The 19,410-nt window shown below is 39.1% G+C and overlaps 1 protein-coding gene across 2 annotated transcripts; it reads left to right on the top strand.

Moving 5' to 3' along the window:
* The first annotated feature begins 347 nt into the window (after positions 1–347).
* LOC135750613 (acyl-CoA dehydrogenase family member 11-like) lies at positions 348–16,288 on the top strand. 2 transcript variants are annotated; one of them, XM_065269531.2, is made up of 15 exons: positions 348–488; positions 2,421–2,675; positions 5,740–5,963; positions 6,098–6,197; positions 6,344–6,455; positions 6,553–6,695; positions 7,112–7,261; positions 7,391–7,485; positions 7,594–7,693; positions 7,779–7,919; positions 9,499–9,591; positions 10,078–10,185; positions 11,945–12,116; positions 12,439–12,505; positions 15,853–16,288. In XM_065269531.2, the coding sequence occupies exons 2-15, from the start codon at positions 2,424–2,426 to the stop codon at positions 15,962–15,964; spliced, it is 1,869 nt and encodes a 622-aa protein (XP_065125603.1). In that variant the 5' UTR covers positions 348–488; positions 2,421–2,423; the 3' UTR covers positions 15,965–16,288. The 2 variants fall into 2 exon arrangements, with proteins under 2 accessions (XP_065125603.1, XP_065125605.1); XM_065269533.2 differs by having other exon boundaries at positions 414–523.
* Positions 16,289–19,410: the final 3,122 nt, after the last annotated feature.

The raw sequence follows: 19,410 nt of genomic DNA, 5'->3' as shown, positions 1-19,410 counted from the left end.
AGATATAAAGACACAATATTTCATTATTCTAACAGAACAGAATCAACACTTTGAACAAGTTTTAAACATGCATATAGAAACTATATGTTTATAAAACACAACATTGATAGCATCCGTAAACAAACATATAAAAGTATGACAATGGAAAATACAGACTAAATAATAAAGTCATGATGACAGAAAAGTTTGTGCAAAAATACCAAAACAATGCACACAGTGACGAAACTCAACAAAGAGCTTTATACAAAATAAATCAATCCTCATCGTTTCTACGGATTGAATCTTTAAATCTAAATGTGACTGTATGCAGATGCATGAACGAATCAGTTTGATTGACGCCTGTTTGATTCAGTTTGAAAGAATCGATCAGTTTAATGATTTGTAGCTTTTAGATTGAAAGAATCGGTTTGTTAAAGGAATCGAGTTCATTTAGTCGCTGCTGGTTTCAGTTTTGTTTCTGTCTCTGGGATTCGCAGAAAAGAAGATCGGTGAGCAAATTCAATGGAGATTTGAGTGATTAAATGTAAATGCAGTGCAGTGCAAACTTATATTTATACACACAAGCACAGATCCATGTATACGTTTATCTGGTGGTTTAGCTCCTGTGCATTTATCTTCAGCAGGTTATGTCTTGTTCGTTTGTAAATGTTTGTGTGTTGTTTAAATCTCTTTATAAATAAAGCAGAATGAGTTGTGACACATGAGGGAAGTTTAACAGCTGCTTTTTCTGTAAGTGGGTTAAAGTTCACAGACTCGATGTGAAGCCATTTTTTTACTATAGTGAAGATTTTGGATGTGTTTCTACATTAGTATCGTTGCAAGACTTAACAAATTAACATTCAAGATTACAATTTAAGTCACGATCAAAGTTTCTTCTTTCAACACTTGAAAAAATACACCATAATCAAACAACACACGCATACAAAATTAGTTTGAGCTTATAAAGGAGAGACAGACGTAAGAAACGTGTCGTTTAAAAGGTCGCTACGAATGCAAGTGTTTAATAAATGACTGCACATGAATATAATAATAAATGTTCGAGTCTTTATCAGTTGTGTTTGTCGAGTGAACGGACGCCACCGTCACGTGATACCCGTTACTTTTCTCAGCGCTGAACAGCACGACAAACGATTCCTGGTTGCCTGTTTTCATTTTTATTTCAGATATGATTCCTAAAACGATTAGATATAATCGATTAAAGTTAGGGTGTGCCGTTTCATAGTAAAAAATATAACAACAGTGAGTGTGAGAAGAGTGAACAGAACACACTTAAGCCACACCTCCTTTAAAGCCACGCCTCACCTAAAGCCACGCCTCCTCGTGTTAGTACCAGACAAAGTGCAAATTACAGAAGTATCTTGTATTTTCATATCTTATATATTTTTATAGGATATATATTTCTTGAATATATATAATTTTTTTAAATATATTTTTAAGGATAATATTCGGTCTTTATTCACCGTGGAACAATTTTCAGCCCACCTTATGTGTTTCAATGAGAAATCCCTCTAATGACAAAATCTGATGATTTTCTGAGTGAAAGTGTTTTAACCTCACCCTAACGTACTAACATTTTTACCTTAACTCTACCTTTATGTATATAAGCCTACAATTTACACAGTGTTTAGTACCATTATGTAATATATGTCTGTAAATGTGTGTCATTTGTCCAAGAAAACTTAAAATAGAAAAATGTCTTAAAATTATAGATGTGTGTTGCCTTTACCACAAGACCACAGTAAAATTCATCAATGCTAGAAAATCAGTTTGTAGTGGAGAGAGAGCCAGCGTAAATGTGTGTGTGTGTGTGCGTGCGTGCGTGCGTGCGTGCGTCCGTGCGTGCGTGTGTGTGTGTGTGTGTGTGTGTATGTGTGTGTGTGTATATGTGTGTGTATACGTGTGTGTGTGTGTGTGTGTGTGTGTGTGTGTGTGTGTGTGTGTGTGTGTTTGTGGTTGAATCATGAAGTGGGTTTATTTGGAACACATTTGGGCTTACATGGTGCCAAAGTACCAATTAAACCCACCTCTGACTTTTGAATTTTTAAAAAAATCCTTTATATTTTATATTCTAAAATATACATCAACTAATTGATTCAAATTTATCTAGCTTTTTATCAAATCATTTTTCTTTTAAATCGTCTCATTATCTATAATAAACACCTTTTAACTTCATTTAAACTGATTTTCCAGCCTGACCAGCTAAAAAGTGTCCAAAACCCCCTATTAAAGCCTGCTCCTAAAACCAGACTGAAAAACCAGCGTACATCAGCCAATCAGTTTAGCCCTTGCCAAATTTAGCAGTTTGATGGAGATATATTTGACAGACTAATCACAATTTTGTTATTATTGAAATTTTTGAATACATTGTTTTTTCTCAGACTATTGTAAGGGTGGTAATCAGACGTGTGTGTGTTTTACAGACGATGACGGCAGCATTAAGGATGTCTCTTCAGATGTGTTGCCGTAGTAACCACATAGCTCTACGCATGCTCAGTAGGGGTGTAGCGTACAGCAGCGTATCACTAGATGAGCTGAACGAGCCCAACGATCACTCGCATGCGCTGTTTTCACGCTCCGTCATCGGAAATTTTTTTCAGGAACAACCTCTGCTCACAAACCCATTTACCCAAGATGCACTGCTCAGGGCCTACCTGCAGCGACATCTACCTGTACAGGTATGACACGTGCACACACCTGTGCAGGAGAGACACACCTTTGCAGCTATGACACAGCCACATACACCTGCGCAGTAATGATACAGCAACTCACCCCTTTGCAGCGATGACACACCCATGCACACCTGCGCAGATATGACATACCCACATGCGCAGCTATGACACAAACACATGTGCAGCTGTGACACCCACGCACAATTGCGCAGCTATGACACACACACACACACACATATGAGATTTATCAGCAGTCACCTAATTGTGTGTGTTAAAGGGGCCATGAATTTGTCGATTTTATCATTTGATACTGTTTGTCTACTTTATGGTGTTGGCATGGTTTTTACATTCAAAAACATCAAAAGCAATAAGTAATAGGCTATTTTGTAACATTGTTCTGATGCTGTCTGGAGAAAAGCTTCGTTTGAAGGGGCGGGCCGCATTGAAGACCTGGACGTAAACACCCACTGCTATGATTGGACCGCTTCATTCCCCGTCATTACATGTGGGCAAATGTTTTAAAAACATTATTGTGTAAAAATAGCTGCCGAACACAAATATGTTTGAGCCACAAAAGATTCTGGGGGCTAAAGATGATACACATAAATGACAATATGTATAGTGATGTAGAAACAAAACTTTAAACTCAACGTGACTAAAGTACCGTATACAACACAGTAAGCGCGCATCAGAATCTAAACTGCGGCTGATAAACCCTTATCAATAAATTTGTATAATTCGATTGTGCTTGTGAGGTTGCTTTTACATTCACGTAATGTTAAATACCACAGTTATATGATAAAAAAGCTTTGTTGAGTGTTTGACCTTTCAAACGCAACTCGCCTAAATTACCGTATACAACACAGTAAGCGGGCACTAGAATCTAAACTGCGGCTGATAAATTATTCCTTATCACTAACTTTGTATATTTCTACCGTTATATTAAAGTCGTATTGTTAAGTGTTGCACCTTTATTAATCGTTTAATGTTTTCAGTAAATTAAAACAGTGAATCATACGTGTTAAGACACGGATGTTTCACAGGACATATCAAGCGATCTCTTCTAACAAAGCAATAGTGAAACGCAGTAACTTAAATAAAGTAAAATGTCTTACTGTGTATAATGCTGTGTCACTTTTGTCAGATCCAATATTAGTGGTGCTTTTAATCACAATCTCTCTGCAAATCCAGCATCGACTTCTTTACAAATGAATCCGCGCTACACAAAGTAATGAAACACTCCCCACGCCAGCTGCAACTTCTTCAGAAACAAACTTTATCCATGCGTTCCTAATCTTATGTTCCGAGCCTTCGAGTTAATGTTATACAGCATCTGTGTTGTTCCCAGACGGTTCTTCCACAACCGAAGACTCCGTTTCCATGGTTACTCATAACAAATCACCGTGTCAAAATAAAAGTCAAAATGTGTTTTCGTCGATAGGATCACAAGTGGACGGGAGAGACACATCACGTTTACACTTGGTGTTTAAATCCGTCTCTTTTTGTCCATTTTCGAGCGCTTCTCTCCAGATTACTGAGGGGATGGTCTGTGGACGAGTCCCTCTCATGTCATTTAATCATGAGCGGGAGTAATGACGGGTTTAAATGGACGCAAAGTAATATTATGTCAGAGTCCAATGCTTATGTTTTAAGTAAACATGTTACATGTCCGTGTATATGTAAGAGCTTTCTCTGATATTGGTGAAATAAGATCGCTTAACTTTCACATGCTTGTAAAATGAAACGAAAGACGCGCAGATCAGAGGCGTTAGTTTTATCAATGAAAGGCTAAAAATAGGGATGTCACCGTGTGTTTGTGCTAGAGGTCAGAGAAGATGAAAAACATTTATCTCAGTACCTCAGATTACATAAATGGGCGGAGAGACGGCGTGTGGCTGTTCGAACACATTAAACCACACGCGTGTTTACACTAACAAGTGTTATGCATAATCATGCTAAAGTTAGCCAAGGAACTATAAAACTTCAAGTTTACAACATGGACTGTATAGATGTAAACGAATATGCTGAATTACCTGTGGAGAAGATAGAAAGTGCAACTTCAGTGTCCCTTGAGTCCCATCTTGGAAAACTGACATTACTCCAATATTGACTTTGGTCTTGATGTTTTTCCTGTCGCGTTGTCGTTTCAAATCCCCTTTTTGCTTCCTTGGTGACGTGTTTTAATGTCCTCGAAAATAGGTCTTCAACAGGCTTTCAAATCTGCCTCAAATCAAAGCATTACATCGCGGGATCATCACGGTTTGCAGCTGTTGCAGCCGAAGGATTCAGTCTACACAGGTCGCATATCCGGGCTGCATACGTCATCAAACCTGGTTTATTTAAATTAACTGAGCATTACATTCACAAGTCATAAGCATATTACATCAATTTACAATTAACTAAGAATAATTGTCAGCTTTATAATTGTTAATATTCTGAAATAAGACTGTCTTGATGACGTATACCGCCTACACATGCAACCTCCGGAGGCTTCAGCTAGTGGCCAGCGTGAGTGTAGTCTGAAAGCGCGAAAGGCGGAGCTTGAATTTCAGGAATGTCCCTCGTCGGCGAATGTATTTCAAAGATGGAGGCACAACATGGATGCACCAGTCGAGCGATCCGACCGTATGTATTTTAAATAGCAGATTCTACACTTACGAGAATACTTTGATTAGTGGGTGGGAAGTAATTACACATGAATGAGCACATACTTTTGAAAGAAAACATGGGTTTTTGCTAAGAATTAACTCAAAAAAGTACACAGTGGAGCTTTAAAGACATGTTTACTGATTGTTGAGACACACGTGTGTCACGCGAAGCTGTGGGGCGGGGCTACAAAAGTGATCATTGTATTTAGGTTTGGGGAGGTGCTTCAGTTCTACTCTGACGTCATATTTCTCTGAATTCCTCACTCGGCCGTTATACTGGCTTGGTGCCAAAAACTGTTATATTTCAGTAGCACAGACGTTTTCAGTTCTGAAACTTGCAGGATGTTCATTTAAGTTTGGAGACCTTTTATATAAGAAATTATCAAGTTAAAATTGAGTATTTGATTCACCGCTCCTTTAAGGAGGTTGAAGGAGATCTCTTGCGTTTTGGCGAGCGGATCATCAGTGAGATTGACGCGTTGGGACGCCAGTGTGAGCTGAATCCCCCTCGCCTGCAACACTTTGATGCGTGGGGGAGACGCATTGACAGCATCATCACCTGCGATGCATGGACACGCTTAAAACACCTATCTGCTCAAGAGGGACTGGTGGCATCTGGATATGAGAGGAACTATGGAGAATGGAGGTAAGACCTTACATTAACATCTTTATTCAGGCCGCTGACACCAGCCTAAAAGATTCCTAAACGTTTGTGTGTGCGTGTGCGTGCGTGTGTGTGTGTGTGTGTGTGTGTGTGTGTGTGTGTGTGTGTGTGTGTAGCCGTGTGTATCAGATGAGTAAGATTTACCTGTTTGCACCCTCGGCTGGACTTTACACTTGCCCTCTGGCCATGACTGATGGAGCTGCTAAAGTCATTGAGGTGAAACCCACACACACTTAATTAACCTCAATTATATAAAACTTCTGAACGAAGATCTGAAAATAACACATAAGTGGGATTAAATGAATACCATTTACAAACTCATAGTATAAGTGGTATGTGCGCGCGTGTGTGTGTGTGTGTAGTCTCTTGGTATGCCTGTCAGAGAAGCATTTGTCCGTCTGACCTCACGTGACGAGCAGCAGTTTTGGACATCAGGACAGTGGATGACGGAGAGGAGAGGAGGATCTGATGTCTGTGAGTAAATATCTAACATACATTCATCCTTTATCTGAGAGATGTTTGTTAACCCTTTGATGAAATGTAATCGATTGCTTGTTTGTTGTTGTCTTAGCTACCGGAACGGAGACGGTTGCCAGGCGACAGCAGGACGGGTGGTTTAAGCTGTACGGCTTTAAATGGTTTACCTCGGCAACAGATGCTGACATGACACTGACGCTGGCCCGCATCACAGATGCACATGGACGCACAACACCGGTACACACACACACACACACACACACGCACACACACACTGCTGTATGATACAGACGTACACTTTTGAATCTGTTCTGGCTGAGTGTAAACCTGATCCAGTTTATAGTTTGTGGTCAGTAGTGATGAGCGGTCATCACAGGTGAAGAGGTTCTGATCCTCTATCAGACAGATGAACTTCACAGGGTTTGAGTCAGAAGAACACAACACATCTCTTGTGTCCTGACGTTAGGTTCCAGCTGTGTTTGTTTCTCTCCAGATGTTTAGACAGATACCACAGACACTGAAGTGATTTCTCAGTCAGCTGAAGGCTGCTCCACACTTCACCATCACATTTACTTTATGAAGTACTTAGAGAACCAGAAGATGTGAAACAAACCTCTTCTTTCAGGTTATCAGTGGTGTTTGTGTGTCTGTAGGGCAGCAGGGGTCTGTCTCTGTTCCTGGCTAAGGTTCGGGATTCTCATGGTTCCTCTAATGGTGTTGAAGTGCAAAGACTTAAGGATAAATTGGGCACAAGGCAGGTGCCAACAGCAGAACTGCTGCTAGATGGGATGAAAGCTCAGCTGGTAAATATACATCCAAATAACCACATACCTGTCTGTCTGTCTCTCGTCTGTCTGTCGGTCGGTCGGTCGGTTGGTCGGTCTGTCTGTCTGTGATATGATAACTGTGTTGTTGTTTTTCTGTCTCTTTAGGTGTCAGAAGAAGGAAGAGGTGTGGCGTCTATTGCTAATATGTTGACTATAACTCGTATTTATAACACGGTGTGTGCTGTGGCCGCTATGAGAAGGTGATAATACTCAACACTCATTCTCATCTCATCAGAAAATAAATACACAATACTTACGGCAGCATTGCACACAGGTCCATTAGCTAAACGTGTGTGTTTGTGTGTCAGGATGACGCAGCTGTGTCGGGAGTATTCCTGTAAGCGCTCAGTGTTTGGCAAACTGCTGAAGGATCATTCACTGCACGTTCAGACGCTCAGCAGACTGGAGGTAAACACACACACACACACACATCTACGCACTGTTTGTGTGCGGTTTGTGCTGTAGTGTTGCTGAAGTGTGCGTTTGTTTTCAGGTTGAGACGCGTGCTGCGTTTTTGCTCACAATGGAGATCTGTCGTCTGCTGGGCCGAGAGGAGAACAGAACCTCCACAGAGAGAGACACACACCTGCTGCGACTGCTCACACCTGTAGCCAAACTCTACACCGGAAAACAGGTGAGAAACACACACACACACACAAACACACAGACACGCACACACACACACACACACACACACACACACACACACACAGAGACACACACACACACACACAAACACACACACGCACACACACACACATACACATACACACACAGACACAAACGCGTCGGGTGGTTCTTCGCCTCTACATCGTGCATTAAAACCCTTTAATGCATGGCTAGTCGTGGATTATCCCTTACCTAATACACACTTACACACTTACGTCTTCAACGTAAATCACTTTTCTTGGACTACACACACACAGATTGTAGGCAACAGTTTACTTCCTGGGATTGGTGATGTAGTAAAGACCGACATTATCATAACTTCTCCCACTTGGACTCACAATCTGTAAGTTAACTCCTTTTAGCATTGGGAACAAATCTTTCAAACATGGTAAGGAGCGTCCACTGATCTATATAAATGACTGGATTGCGCATGACGTCACACTTGTGAAGCCACCGCGCCGCCATGTTGGTATACCCAAACGTTCTATTAAATCAATGGACGTTATCAGATTTTAATGATAAAACATCACTTTACTCGTCTTCGTTTTTATATGTGAAGTTACCCTGTACATTATTACAACACAAACGTCCAAAGCATGTAAATAGTTATTTACTGAAAGTTGTACATTTTGCGTTTTAATCAGTTATTATACATTCATCTTTATTATAGTATCAGATCAGCAGACAGACCGCAGCATATTTAGTATTAATGACAATAAACGTGCTCATTCTGAAATCTAAATAAATAATCATACTTTGTACCGTATGTGTATGCAATAATTTGCTAGTTTTGTAATAATGTTATCTAAACTTACAAGTTACCTAAACTTATTTAGAGAAATAACGCTGACCGTCACAGTGTAGCTGAATGTCAAACAAAACTTTATTTATACCCGTGTCATTAACAAATGCAACACACACTCACCTTAACGGTTTTTTATAAATCCATTATCCTGCCTGATTAAAACATAAACATTGCAAATAACAACAGAATTAACAAATAATTAACGTACACATATCCTCAAAATTAACCTTGTGTAACTGATACGCTGTAAAGGGGGTAAATTTTGATCATGATTTTGAATGGAAGTCAATGACGCTCTCTGCCGGTTGGGTATACCAAGATGGCGGCTCGAACTCTGCGCTGGCTTCACCTCACGCAGTTACGTCAAGCGTTCTATGCGCAATCCAGTCATTTATATAGATCAGTGGGAGCGTCACATTTCCGGCTGACAGCAGAGATATTCAGGCCAATCACAATGTAGAGATTAGCTGGCCAATCAGAGGACACAGAGCTTTTCAAATCCATGCATTTCAGGAAGAGAGTGAAATCTGGAGCTACAAAAAAGTAAGGTCTGTGGAAAAGAATGTGTTTAAACCATAAACCACGCAAACACATTATATTATACCAAATACACAAAATAACATTGTTTTTAGCAATGAAATAGGTGCACTTTAATATCTGTTTTTCTGGTTGTAGGATTGCATTACTCACACTGGTGTGATGTTTGTGTAAGTGTGTATTGTTTGTTTTGCTCCTTCAGGCGGTGGGTGTTGTGTCTGAGGGCCTGGAGTCTTTTGGTGGTCAGGGTTACATTGAGGACACTGGACTACCCTCCATGTTGCGCGATGCTCAGGTCAACCAGCCTTGACGTTGTTTGTGTGTGTGTGTGTGTGTGTGTCTGTGTGTGTGTCTGTCTGTGTGTCTGTGTGTGTGTTGGGGTTCAGGGGTCATTAAATAGTGTTAAGTGTGAGGTTTGTCTTCATGATGTGATTGTTTTAGTTTGGTCAAATTCTCTTTTAGTCCAGGAGATGGCAGCACACTCACACACACACACGCGCACACATGCACACACACGCACGCAGGCACGCATGCACGCACGCACGCACACACACACACACACACACACACACACACACACACTTCCTTTACGTCCCTCGCATTATTTCATTTCATTTGCACTAAATGTCCTAACACACATTAACATGATATGTGTTTTTCATCCAGTTCTCTAAATGTATTAAAAAATAAATGTATAAAAACACAGAATAAAGCTAAAATCCTGAATGAATATTTAAGTGTTGACTCTGATTTTTTGTGTGTTTGTGTTTTCTGTCTAAAGGTGTTGAGTATATGGGAAGGCACCACTAATGTTTTGTCTTTAGATGTTCTCCGCTCCATTGAAAAGTCCTCTGGGTCTGTACTCCAGGCATTCTTCACTGATGTCAAAGTAAGAAAACACACACAGACACACACAAGCACACACAGACACACACACAGCTTTGTTGTTTTAACAAAATGAAAATACAAACAGTGTTTCCAGTAGGGTTTGTTTTGATTTAGGATCGTGTGATCCTTTAGGTTTCTGCTGTTGACTCTTTAGTTTATTTCTTTAATAGCGCATGTACAGTATATACTTGTATCTTCTGATTGTATTCTAATAAAGAGATAATTATATAATCATTAAACCATTGCAAAAACATCCAATCCAATGCAGACCTAAGACTTTTGCACAATGCTGTATATTCAAATAAACAAAATCAATCCAATCAATGTAAATATTTAAGCAATATCGCTCGAGTAGGAGTGTGACATTACTCCATATCATCACGGCTGTAATAAGGCCACAGGCTCTTAGCCAATCATATTCAAGAAGCAGAAAGAACTGTTGTATATTCATACATAGGTGTCATTTACACTGGGGACGCTGGGGACATGTCCCCACCACTTTTTGAAATGGCTGATTTTGTCCCCACCACTTTTTGAATTGCATTTGGTTAAAATGTTATGAAAATTCAAGCAAACCAAGAAATATTAAAGGTTTAATTGCACCAAAATAAAACATGCAATGCAGTTTAGATACAGAAAGAAACAATGTACATTATCCACAAAAAGTACCTTAAACATAATAACTATTACTTTTTCTAAAATGACCCAAAACAAAAATTTCTTAGTATTTTTGTCTTGTTATCAGTAAAAATATCTAAAAATTCCTAAATTAAGATGCTTTGTCTTGATGAGCATAACGACCCCAGAAAATAAGTCTAGTTTTTAGACCAAAAATATCAAATTTAAGTTATTTTGTGCATAAAACAAGCAAAAAAATCGGCCAATCTGAATTTTTCTTGAATTTAGTGTATAAGAAAAATGTTCAAGATTTTTTTGCTTACCCCATTGGCAGATTTTTTTGCTTGTTTTATGCACAATATCACTTAAATTGTATATTTTTGGTCTAAAAACTAGACTTATTTTCTTGGGTCATTTTGCTCATCAAGAAAAAGCATCTTAATTTTAAGAATTTTTTAGATATTTTTTACTGAAAACAAGACAAAAATACTAAGAAAGTAAGTTATTTTTGCAGTGTGGCCTAGGCTATGCCCATTTTTGATGCACTGTTATTGAATATTTTTCCCATCCTGCTGTATTGTTTTTTCATCTAATCTTTTGTCCCCACCACTTTTCAACACAAACTGACGCCCCTGTATTCATATATAATCAATAATCAGGTTTCACACAGAGCACTTCATCTGATTTATTACATATGAATTACAATGATAAACTAATGGCAGGAATTGTGATGTGTGCTAACTTAGCACCCTCTTCTATGCGTTACATTAGTAATACGCTCGCTTATAATGTTGATTCGTAGCCGCAGCAAATTTAGCTGCTTGTGCACTCTTGTATTATGTTGTGCTATCTGTCGTTTTTCTGTGCTTTTCACTTCTTCTATTAATGTAAAACTGCTTTGAAACAACTACCAATTGTGAAAAGCGCTATATAAATAAAATTGAATTGAATTGTATTGAATATATCCAGTAGTTTATTATCTTTTTATCATCACATTTCATTGTTTATATATATATTTATATATTATGTATTTTAGATATAATTATATGCTCTTTAGAGTTTCATGTCATTGAAAATCTTTGTATATGAGTACAGTAATATTTCTAAGCTGAAATGTATTTCTCTTGCGTACATGTGTGCAGGAGCGTTTGGTGGCGGCCGGCTCGTCTTCGGCTCTGCGTCCGGCCGTCTCGTCTCTCCAGGCGTCTCTCTCTGGTTTGATGAGCTTCATTCAGACGGCAGCGACTCGACCCTCCGGCTGTCTGGAGCTCGCGGCCAGAGATCTGTCCTACAGTCTCGCTCGCATTTACATGGGTAAAACTTACACCAGACTCGTACATACACATGATTATTATTATTAAAAATAACCACACCAAAATATATATAAATTATATGAAATATAATTAACTCTAAATGTAAATGTTGTTGAGTCTAAATTGTGTACTAATCATTTCAGGAGTATAAATTCAGTTTTTTTTTAGTAGTTAGACACAGAAATGAAAGACTGTGAGTGTCAATAACAGCCGATGCTCAATACTGACTTGTGTGCCCATGTTACACTCATTTATTAAATAAGACAGTGATTAAAATCATCATCATCATCATCATCCTAATAATAAATGTGTGTAAATGACAGGGACTTTGTTAGTGGATCATGCAGCCTGGGAAAACGCCACACACACAGATGTCTACGCAGCTTTAAGGTGAGTGCACACAACATTTATTTCTATCTTTAGCTCCTGTATCGGTTGACAAGCAACGTTTATCTCCAGCAATAAGACAAACACACACATGTGTCAAAATTCCCGTCTTTGCAAGTATCCCCATAAACACAACCATTTAGGTCTTAACAACTAAAAGAGAAAACACATGTGTGACAGTAGATTGGATCCGGACTTAAAGGGGAAGTTACCGAATTTTGCTTCTATCTGTCACTCACGTTTTTGTGAAAATCTATTACTGCATTCACATTTCTACATTTAATAAGATATACATTATTATTTGGGCCCGAGCTCGGATGAGCAGGCCGGAATTGTCAGCCCTGTGGGTGCAAAGCTCTCTTGTTTTTGCCCAGTTTCTTCTTCTTCTCCGAAGTGAATCGCATTTTTGAGGGCCTAAACATGCTCGGAAAGTCATGAAACTTTGCACACATGTCAAACGTGATGAAAATGTACATGTGGTATAGGCGTCAGAAGTGGGCGTGTATAAATGACTCCATAGCGCCACCTACAAAATTTCAAGAGAACAGCTACAGATACGAAACTTGGTAGGGTCATCTATCACCTCAAGATCTACAAAAAGTCCCTTGGAACTTCTGTGCAAACTTTGGCATTTCCAGGCTTTGTACTTTAAAGGAATAGTCTACCCTTTTGCCATATTAAACTAGGTTATTACCTTAACTTAGACGAATTAATACATACCTATCTTTTTTCAATGCGTGCACTGTACAGCGTGTTGTGAATGTGTAAGCATTTAGCCTAGACCAGTTTTTCTCAAAGTTTTTCTGCCATTCCCCACTTTGGAGGTAGGGAAGGGTTCCGAGCCCCACCTGTCCCCAATTGCCCTGACAAAATGGTATCAAGTAGGCTTTAATTTTAACTGCTGAAATTTGTTTAATCCCATCATATTTTAAAACATAACAGCATTAAACACTTTCAATAGAAAAATGCGCACAAAAACAAACAAATGTGCAAATGTAAAAAAAAACTTTTGCAACTGTGTTTGCATTTTGTCTCTGACAAAAGTCATCATACTTTCTTTTCGGCTGGCGTTTTGGTTGATTGGGTCGACTGTCTGTCTTGGTTTTCTCTGCTAGTACAGAATCTCCAGTTTTCATTCCTTGTCACAAACGTATCCATTGTTTACTTTTATACCCACTACCGGCTATACCGCCTCTCCACATTAAAGTTTTTGTTCCACTTCAATTCTGCTTAATTCATTCTTGTAGACTATGGTTCCGGGTGACATTTTCATCACAGTCTGATGTTGCTTTAAGTTAGGCTTATATTTAAATGTATCATTTTGAGTGTATGGTCAATGATTAAAAGAAGTTAATAGAGATGGGCACAAAAATGACCAAATTTCCTCCCATTTGTCACGCCCCACTTGTAATGTTCCTATTCCCCACCAGTGGGGCCCGCCCCACACTTTGAGAAACGCTGGCCTAGCCCCATTCATTCCTATGGTACCAAACACTTCTGTGTTTTCCCTATTTAAAGATTGTTACATGAGGAGTTATACCAGTAAGTATGGTGCCACAAAAGAAAACTTTTTTTTGGTACCATAGGAATGAATGGGTCTAGGCTAAATGCTAACACATTTACAACGTGCTGTACAGTGCACGCATTGAAAAAAGATAGGTATGTATTAATTCATCTAGGTTGAGGTAATAACATAGTTTAATATGGCAAAAGGGTAGACTATTCCTTTAACAAACTCATCCTAGAGATTTCATCCGATCATCATCATATTTTGTCAGATTGATCTTAAGCCCTCTACAGTGATAAATTGCGAAGATCTTGGTCAGACGCACAAAACAATCCCAGCTGTGAGGATATAGAGCTCTATCACATGACTCCCAGACAGATATTGCTTTTATACAAAAGTTGCAAAGCCTCTTTGTTGGGGAACTAATTTTTTTCCCCCATGAATTTGATTTGGTTGCATGAAACTCCTTAAGTGAGGGTTTCCCTGCTGTAAGGGATTTCTTTAAGAGCGTTGCAACAAAGGTCTTAACTGTCACCCTAACCTAAGTGTTTTTACTCAGTATTATACGGTAGACTTCGCCAAAACATGGCAACGGAGAAGCGGTTGGTATTACAAAATCTCACAGCGTAAAAAAATTAACGAATGCAGCTTCACAGACGGCGGGTTTGTGTAAAATGAAACGTCACAAATAACAGCCTGTAAAGTACCGCATGTATAAAACCTCAAAGTAATTCAAACTTGAAGCACTTTAGATTGACTGACGCATTGGTACTTCCTTTTCTTAAATAATCATAAAATCAGCCATCGTGTGGGACGTGTTATAGTCTGACTTAAGGACATTGCAAGGCATAGCAGAACATAAGGTAATTCTTTAGCATTTAAGGGTAAATACATTCATTCATACATACAGCCTTATGGTTCCCTAAGTGAACACTTAAGGTTTTTTCTTGCAACCCAGTACCCTTAACCTTATATCTAAGGGATTTTCATGCAACTGGGCACAGAATGACAGGTAACCCTTTCAGCTTTTTTATAATATCTCTCAACGTGTTTTCATAGTCATCAAGTGTCCCAATGAGCTTACCTGCAGTTCCAAACTGCGTTTTTGGGTCACTTTAAGGGCACTTCGGGGAGGAGAGAACAGATGCTCCAGATAAAGAGAAAATGATTATTTTCATTGCTTTTTTCAACAAATGTATTTTAATCATGCACACAATGTGACATTATTGCGCTACTCCCATGAACGTTTACATCCAGGAGCTCTGGTCTTTGAAGGGATTATGTCATAGGGATAATCACTTCCAATTGAGATTCATAGACTGATTCACAAGCTAGGGAACTTATTATGACACACGGAAAGTGTTTAAAAACAGTGTTTGAGCTCGTGGATGTGTGTGTTACCATCAACTTTGGTGGCAGCCTTTCCCAGTCACAGATATGTGAGCGTATGGCTCAAGTGTTTACGAAGCCTAATACTAAAATGACCAGTAGTTGGTGAAATGATACAAACAGTGAAGCGGTTACTGTTATGATATTAGAGCTCTTAGCCAATCAGATTCAAGAACCAGAAAGAACTGTTGTATCATGTAGTATAACTCTACCAGTTCAGATGTTTTACTAGAGATAAAGTTAATGTTAGTACTGTAGTTAAAATGTTTTCATTTGGACGCAGTGTAACTACCTTGCTCAGCATTACAGATGATGAGTTCAGAGAGTCTTGTGATTTGAATACAAGTTAAAAACTACCGTTTGTTTAGAATTGTTTGAAATCCAGTAATGCCAGCAGTGTTGTGTGTGTATTTGTGTTGTGTGTGTAACGTATTTGTGTTTATGTGTGGTTCAGGTGGTGTGAACAGGATTTGTGTCCAGTGGTCAGTCGTGATTCTGCCGGTTCTTATGATCCGCATGTTATCGACATGGACAAACAGCTGGTGTATGACGGCCTAAAGCGCTAAACACACACACACACACGCACACGCACACACGTTTGTCAATTGAGCCTCTGCTGGTGTAACTCATCATCATCATCATCATCATCAGGTCCAAAGAACATCTGGCATCTAATGTGGCTCAATTTTCTGAGTTAATGTAAGTTAATGTAATGTGAAGTCATGTAATATTTGTCTCTTACTGAATAATCTGTTTGCCATTATGATTGTTACACACACACACGCACGCACGCACGCACGCACACACACACACACACACACACACACACATAGGGTTATGTTCTGTTATACGAGCCACACAATCAATAAACAGTTTTACCTTCATCGTTATCAGCCATCTTCTTCCTCTTCCTGCTCTAAAGTTTGTGTGTGTGTATGTGCGTGTGTGTGTGTGTGCGTGTGTGTGTGTGTGTGCGTGTGCGTGTGCGTGTGCGTGCGCGTGTGTGTGTGTTTGTCTGACCTTTGTGCTTTTCTGCAAGTCTTTATGAGATGATTTGACCTTTATATCACAGACTCTTGACCTTTGACCTGCAGTATGGTTTGCGCCTTGTTTCTCACTGGTAGCTGAAGCTTTGTGGCATCAGGATGTTTAATCATTCAGGTGTGTTAGGGATCTCTCACAGGTAAACTGTTATTGGGTAGTTAATAGAACCGAACATAACGTCTTGATTTTCATGAAATGTCTGTCAAATGAAAGCTCCTTGACTATAAATGGCACACATACACAAACTGTACTGCATAAACAAAAGCAGGAGTGTACAGCTGTCAATCAATTAAGCAGTTAACAAACTTTATATAAAACCATTTAACAACTCTTATTATAATACCGTACATGCATGTGTAAAACTCTTCCCTTCATTTCCTCATCATCAGTTAATGGCTGACAGAAGAACGTCATTGCTTAAATATCTTGAAACTTTAGCCGGTGGTCACGATGTCTTACGGCTGCAGAAGTGACACGCTTCACATTTCAGAAAGATTTCTCTTCATATAAGAGGATGAAAAACTGAATTTACAACTTTTAGGGTCGGTTTTAATTCATTAATTTATGACTATGCCTGAGTTATAAAGAAGTGGGGGTTTTTTTACAAATATGTCTTATTAAAAAACATTACTGACACAAAACAATGACACTGATATATTTTAAGTTATGTCAGTGCAAGTTGTTTTCACTTAAGACAGATCAAACAAGCGTTTTAGTCTGGGACTATAGGATCAGTCCTGTCCGGGAAACCGCCCCTTAAGGTTAAAGTGTAAGATTCATCGGTTGTTTTTAGAGAGAAAATGATATTCTTCTCTTTCAGTAGCTCAGAAACATTAAAGGATCAATAGAAATATTAAAGTGAAACATGAAGCAGCGCTGTGAGATGAAGTGACCTGACGTGGGTCATATATAGAGATAAAGGTGAAGGTCCTGCTGGGCTCTACAGCGACAAAAACTCTCTGAATCATTGATGAGCACTGAGACTTACAGTAATACAGTACAGTCTGATAACATCATGAGCGCTCGCTCTGTCTCTCGCTCGCTCTCTCTGATTCAGGATTCAAAGTAACTTTAGTGGTGTTATAAAGAAGAGTCCTTGAATTTTCAGTTTAATATTTCTAATACAAGTTAAACATAAGAATAAATACATTGTTAAATAAAAGATAGTTTAGCTTATTTCCCGGTTGTGGTTCTGTTTCATTAGTCGTGCTTTTGTCATGGCAGGACTCGATGTACTTTCTGTCTGTTTTTCTTACGTCAGACATTTAACCGTAGCATTTTCCAGAATTAAGGTAAAAAATATGATGCTTTCAGCTCGAGCTTCAGAAGTGAACTGAGAGAGATTCAGGGTTTTTTTTGTGCTAAAAATCATGACCCATGTATTTAAAAAAAAGGCTAAATCTTTTTTTATGAAAAATAATAATCATCATCCTAAATATATGATTTTTTGACTGTTCAAGTATGACATATGTCATGTTCACATGTTAAAGGCAAAAATATATTTATTTCTTATGTTGCAGCCTGATATTACATTTGTTTCAGTTCATTTTCCCTCCTAAATCTACACCCAGTACTCTAAAATGACAAAAAAGTGAAAACAGAATTTAAGAAATGACTGTAAATGTAATAAAAAGCAAAACTGTGTACATGTGAAGTATTTAGACCCTCAGTACTGAAATCAGCCTCTGATGTTTTTTGGTTATGACACAAAGCATTGCACATCCAGATTGGTAGATTTTCTGTCATTCTTCTTTGCAAATCCTCTGCGCTGTGAAACATGTATATATTGAGGATATCTCTGTATCACATCGTTGAGATGATATTGTCAGGTGCCTGTAATTCCTCCAGACATAACGGTTAGAACCGAGGCCAAACAGTTCAATCTTGGTTTCATCAGAGTCCGAGAGTCCTTCAGGTGCAAACGGGCGTTCGTGTGTGGATCTGTGGAGGGCTGCAGTGATGGTTTTCCTTCTGGTACAGTAGTTTGTCTCATCTCCACACAGGATCTCTGGAGCTCAGGTGTTTGTGTGTGTGCGCTATGTTTCTTCTTCACCGATAGCTCTTGGAAGAGTCCTGGTTGTGCTAAACTTCTTTATATTTGTAGTCTACTGTGGTTTTATGCATTGTCAGCTGTGAGGTCTTTTATAGGGAGATGCCTTTTCAAATAATTTCCAATCAATTTCATTTACCACAGGTGGACTCCAAGTCTAGAAACATCTCAACAACCATCAAGAGAAATGGAAGGCACTTGTGTTATTATCGATTGTGTGCGTGCGTGTATGTGTGTGTGTGTGCGTGTATGTGTGTGTGTGTGTAGTGTGTGTGCGTGTATGCGTGTGTGTGTGTGTGTGTGTGTGTGTGTGTGTGTGTGTGTGTGTGTGTGTGTGTGTGTGCGCGTGCGTGCGTGTGTGTGTATGTGCGTGCGTGTGTGTGTATGTGTGTGTGTGCGTGTGTGTGCGTGTGTAGTGTGTGTGCGTGTATGTGTGCGTGTGCAGTGTGTGTGCGTGTGTGTGTGTGTGTGTGTGTGTGTGTGTGTGTGTGCGTGCGTGCGTGTGTATGTGTGCGTGCGTGCGTGTGTGTGTGTGCGTGTGTAGTGTGTGTGCGTGTGTAGTGTTTGTGCGTGCGTGTGTGTGTGCATGTGAGACCTGCTTTAGGTCACAGACATTCTTTACTGGCATCGATCAAAATGTTCCAGACCAGCTGAGACCGAAGATCTCTCTCTCTCTCTCTCTCTTTTTCTCTCTCCTTCTCTACCTCTGTCTCTCTTTTACTGTTTTATGTCACTGGTTATCTTTCTCTCTTAACTCAGGTTTAAACTCTTAATCCTATATAATAACATTTTCACAATTGCTAAACATTTCTTTAAACCTTTGCCCACTTTCTCAAAACCTTAAACACAAAATCAGGGGCACACACCAAAAAGTTTGAGAACCACTGCCATATACACAACCAATTAATATACTACAGA

This window comes from Paramisgurnus dabryanus, chromosome 4, assembly GCF_030506205.2.
Source record: "Paramisgurnus dabryanus chromosome 4, PD_genome_1.1, whole genome shotgun sequence".
Classification (NCBI taxonomy): domain Eukaryota; kingdom Metazoa; phylum Chordata; class Actinopteri; order Cypriniformes; family Cobitidae; genus Paramisgurnus; species Paramisgurnus dabryanus.
Note: the sequence above shows the minus strand (reverse complement) of the source record. Positions and strands in the feature narration are given on the sequence as shown.

What these genes read in the sequence shown, in the direction of transcription:
- LOC135750613 (XM_065269531.2), top strand. Translation starts at nt 2,424, where the DNA reads ATGACGGCAGCATTAAGGATGTCTCTTCAGATGTGTTGCCGTAGTAAC. An exon ending in GAGCTGCTAAAGTCATTGAG is followed by an intron (nt 6,198 to 6,343) that starts GTGAAACCCACA and finishes GTGTGTGTGTAG; the next exon opens with TCTCTTGGTATGCCTGTCAG. An exon ending in CATTCTTCACTGATGTCAAA is followed by an intron (nt 10,186 to 11,944) that starts GTAAGAAAACAC and finishes ACATGTGTGCAG; the next exon opens with GAGCGTTTGGTGGCGGCCGG.